This window comes from Gavialis gangeticus, unplaced genomic scaffold, assembly GCF_001723915.1.
Source record: "Gavialis gangeticus isolate Ggan-Ray unplaced genomic scaffold, GavGan_comp1, whole genome shotgun sequence".
Classification (NCBI taxonomy): domain Eukaryota; kingdom Metazoa; phylum Chordata; order Crocodylia; family Gavialidae; genus Gavialis; species Gavialis gangeticus.
In genome coordinates, this window is record NW_017729024.1 from 110,853,187 (window position 1) to 110,855,847 (window position 2,661).

At 42.1% G+C, this 2,661-nt stretch overlaps 1 protein-coding gene across 3 annotated transcripts in view; it reads left to right on the forward strand.

Annotated features, from left to right (window-relative positions):
- The window catches only part of FREM1 (FRAS1 related extracellular matrix 1), a 163,917-nt gene extending 161,256 nt beyond the window's left edge, over window positions 1-2,661 (forward strand). For all 3 annotated transcript variants that reach the window (XM_019517564.1, XM_019517567.1, XM_019517568.1), the window contains one exon: window positions 1,929-2,661. In XM_019517564.1, coding sequence (XP_019373109.1) covers window positions 1,929-2,128 — 200 coding nt within the window. In that variant the 3' untranslated portion in view covers window positions 2,129-2,661. The remainder of the gene's footprint in view (window positions 1-1,928) is intronic.

A 2,661-nucleotide genomic window follows, 5' to 3' on the forward strand; every position in this document is an offset into this window, starting at 1 on the left:
CACTGGCAGCACCTGTGGTGGAAGAGACTGGCTGGTAGATTGACTACTGGCACGGGAAAGTGGATCCCCCTCTTCCATGTCTCCCCAGCTGTGCCCTTCTGCCTCTATCCAGTGATCCAGGGTTTTGCTGACACAGAAGCTCCCCTTCACCTTTGGGTTGCACATGCCTGCCAGCACACGGACTATACTAGGCTGCAACGGATCCAGATGTTTCTTGATGCCCTCCTTCAGCCACTTCACCAGTGCCTGCACCTCTGGTGACAGTGGCTTGCCTCAGCCAGGAACACTGATCCCCTGGAACTTCTGCATTGGGTTCTGAAGCTCCCTCACTATGGAGATCAGCTGGCTAAGGAGGGCATCAGCAGCACTGAGGCTCTTGAATGGCTTGAGGCCCACAAGATCTGGGAGAAAGTATCCTACTCAGCTTTGTTAAGGGGGCCACTGATCCCAACCTCCCTGAGCAAGGCCATCTCATGGATGGCCTTCTGTTGCTTGATCAGCCTTTCAAGCAACATGTATGTGGAGTTCCACCGAATCTCCACATCCTGCATGATTTTGTGCTGTGGGACACTCAGCTAGCCTGTTTGTCCTGCAGCATCTTGCCTACTTTGATGCTGCAGTGGAAGTAGCCTGCCACCTTCCTGCATTTTGAAATGAGCTAGCTGGTTGTGATGGTGCCTGAACAGGCAACCCTGTCCCCCTCCAAGGTGTCCCTGACTACAAGGTGGAACTTGGGTGCCACACAGCAGATACATGTCAAAATTAAAAACCAGTTGGTTAATTATTATTATATAGGACCCTTGTCAAAATTAAAAACCAGTTGGTTAATTATTGGTTAAGTGTCATTAACACATTTGGCATCTTGATAAAGTTTTTGGAAGATCCAGATAATTTTACAAGGAAATCCATAGATTTCTAATATCTGCCATGGAGACCATCTATATTGTGAAAGTCTTTAAGACAAATAGCTGCTGTTTGTTACTTCATTCAGCAACACTGCGTAGTGCAAAAATATAATCAATGCAAGAATTAATTCAGTAAAAACCAGCCTGTTCATTTTGGTCCCCCGCACCCCACAATCAGTTACCTTTGACATTGCAGATTCTCTTCAGAGTAATTATACAAAAGAGTATCCCTATGACTGACGATGCCATGACACTTAGCCAATTGTTATAGTTGCCTAGATCCCTTTTCTTAGGTAGTGTTATGATGATTCATGTTTCCTCATTTCTGAGGCAGATTCTGCCTCCCACTTCATTTAAAAGAATCATAGCTCATATTCAAGTTTTCTTAGCCTCTTGCTTTGAAGAGGGTTCATCGTGGCCTGCTGCCTCATATTTTTTCAGGTTCTTGACAACTGCTGGGAGTTCCCCCAGTTAAAATCTAGTTATTTCATCTCACTTACATTGTCAAAGTTGAATTTGTGTTTCATGTCACAGCCTATTTAGTGTGTAATAAAAATGCTGTGCCCATCAGTTATTCTTCAGAGATTATGACAAGTTTTGTGCATTTGAATTTTATTCGTTCCTTGTAGATTTCCTGGAAGTCATCTGTGAGCCTTTTTGTGGTTTGGTCTAAAGTTCTGATATCTCTTTTCCTGCTTTATGGGCCTGCTTATCACTACATATTGGTTTGACTTTCCTTTATGACCATTTTATTGGATTACAAGAAAAATATGGGTTACAGACATACAGTAGGTATGGAAAGAATACTGTGGTTAGACAGGCAATGAAGGAAAAGTGTTACAATCTTTCCAGGATGGTGTTGGTTTGCCAGGCAAATGTTCATACTTGTGCTTTCTCGGTAGTCTTCTAGATGTGGTGTTTTCCCTCAGTGCAAACTTGTGTGTATTAATCAATAGCAGATTATGAGAACATGCTTCCTTTTGCACTGGCTGACTGACTTGACCTTTTTTTTAATTGTATTAGGCTTGAATGACCAAGAAAATCCTGGCCATTGGGAGTGGAATGGAGGAGAACCAGTCACTTACACAAACTGGAGAACAGTCTCTTCTCGTCTTTCAAGGAAGGGAAAGAATTGTGTTTTGGTACAGAGGCAAGGGAAATGGCAAGCAGCAGATTGCAGAAAAGGCAGACGGCACAATTATGTGTGTTCAAGAAAGCTGTAAACCAAACTGACATTCCAGTGCTCATATGGCCTTTCTGGTGCACACAATGTTTGTAAATTATATTTATTTGCAGTATTGTGAAGATATAAATGTAGGGAAACAATGTTATTATCACCAAAGTTTATTTTTATTGGCCCTGTCATGGTCTACTACACTCACATCAAGTAGACTGTGCAAGTGAGCAGACAAGAACAATGCTAAGTATTGCAACAGAGATACAGAAAAAAATCGTTCTCATTAGGGGCAACTTGGGATTGGATCCAGAATTTAATCACTACAAAGTTGCAGCAGAATGGTGAGGTTGAGCTTGCTATAACAATACAGGCCACTTGCAAAAGTCAGGCCTGGGTCCAGTTTCATGTTTCATATCCCTCCCCTCCACCTGCCCCACGCCTCCCTCCAAAAAAAAAAGTATTTGATTTATTATTTGTTCTAATAAGTTCAGAAAATTTTGTGACTGTATTTCTGTATTCATTTACTGTTTAAACACAAATAACCTGATACAATAATTGACCTACATGTTCCTTACTCAA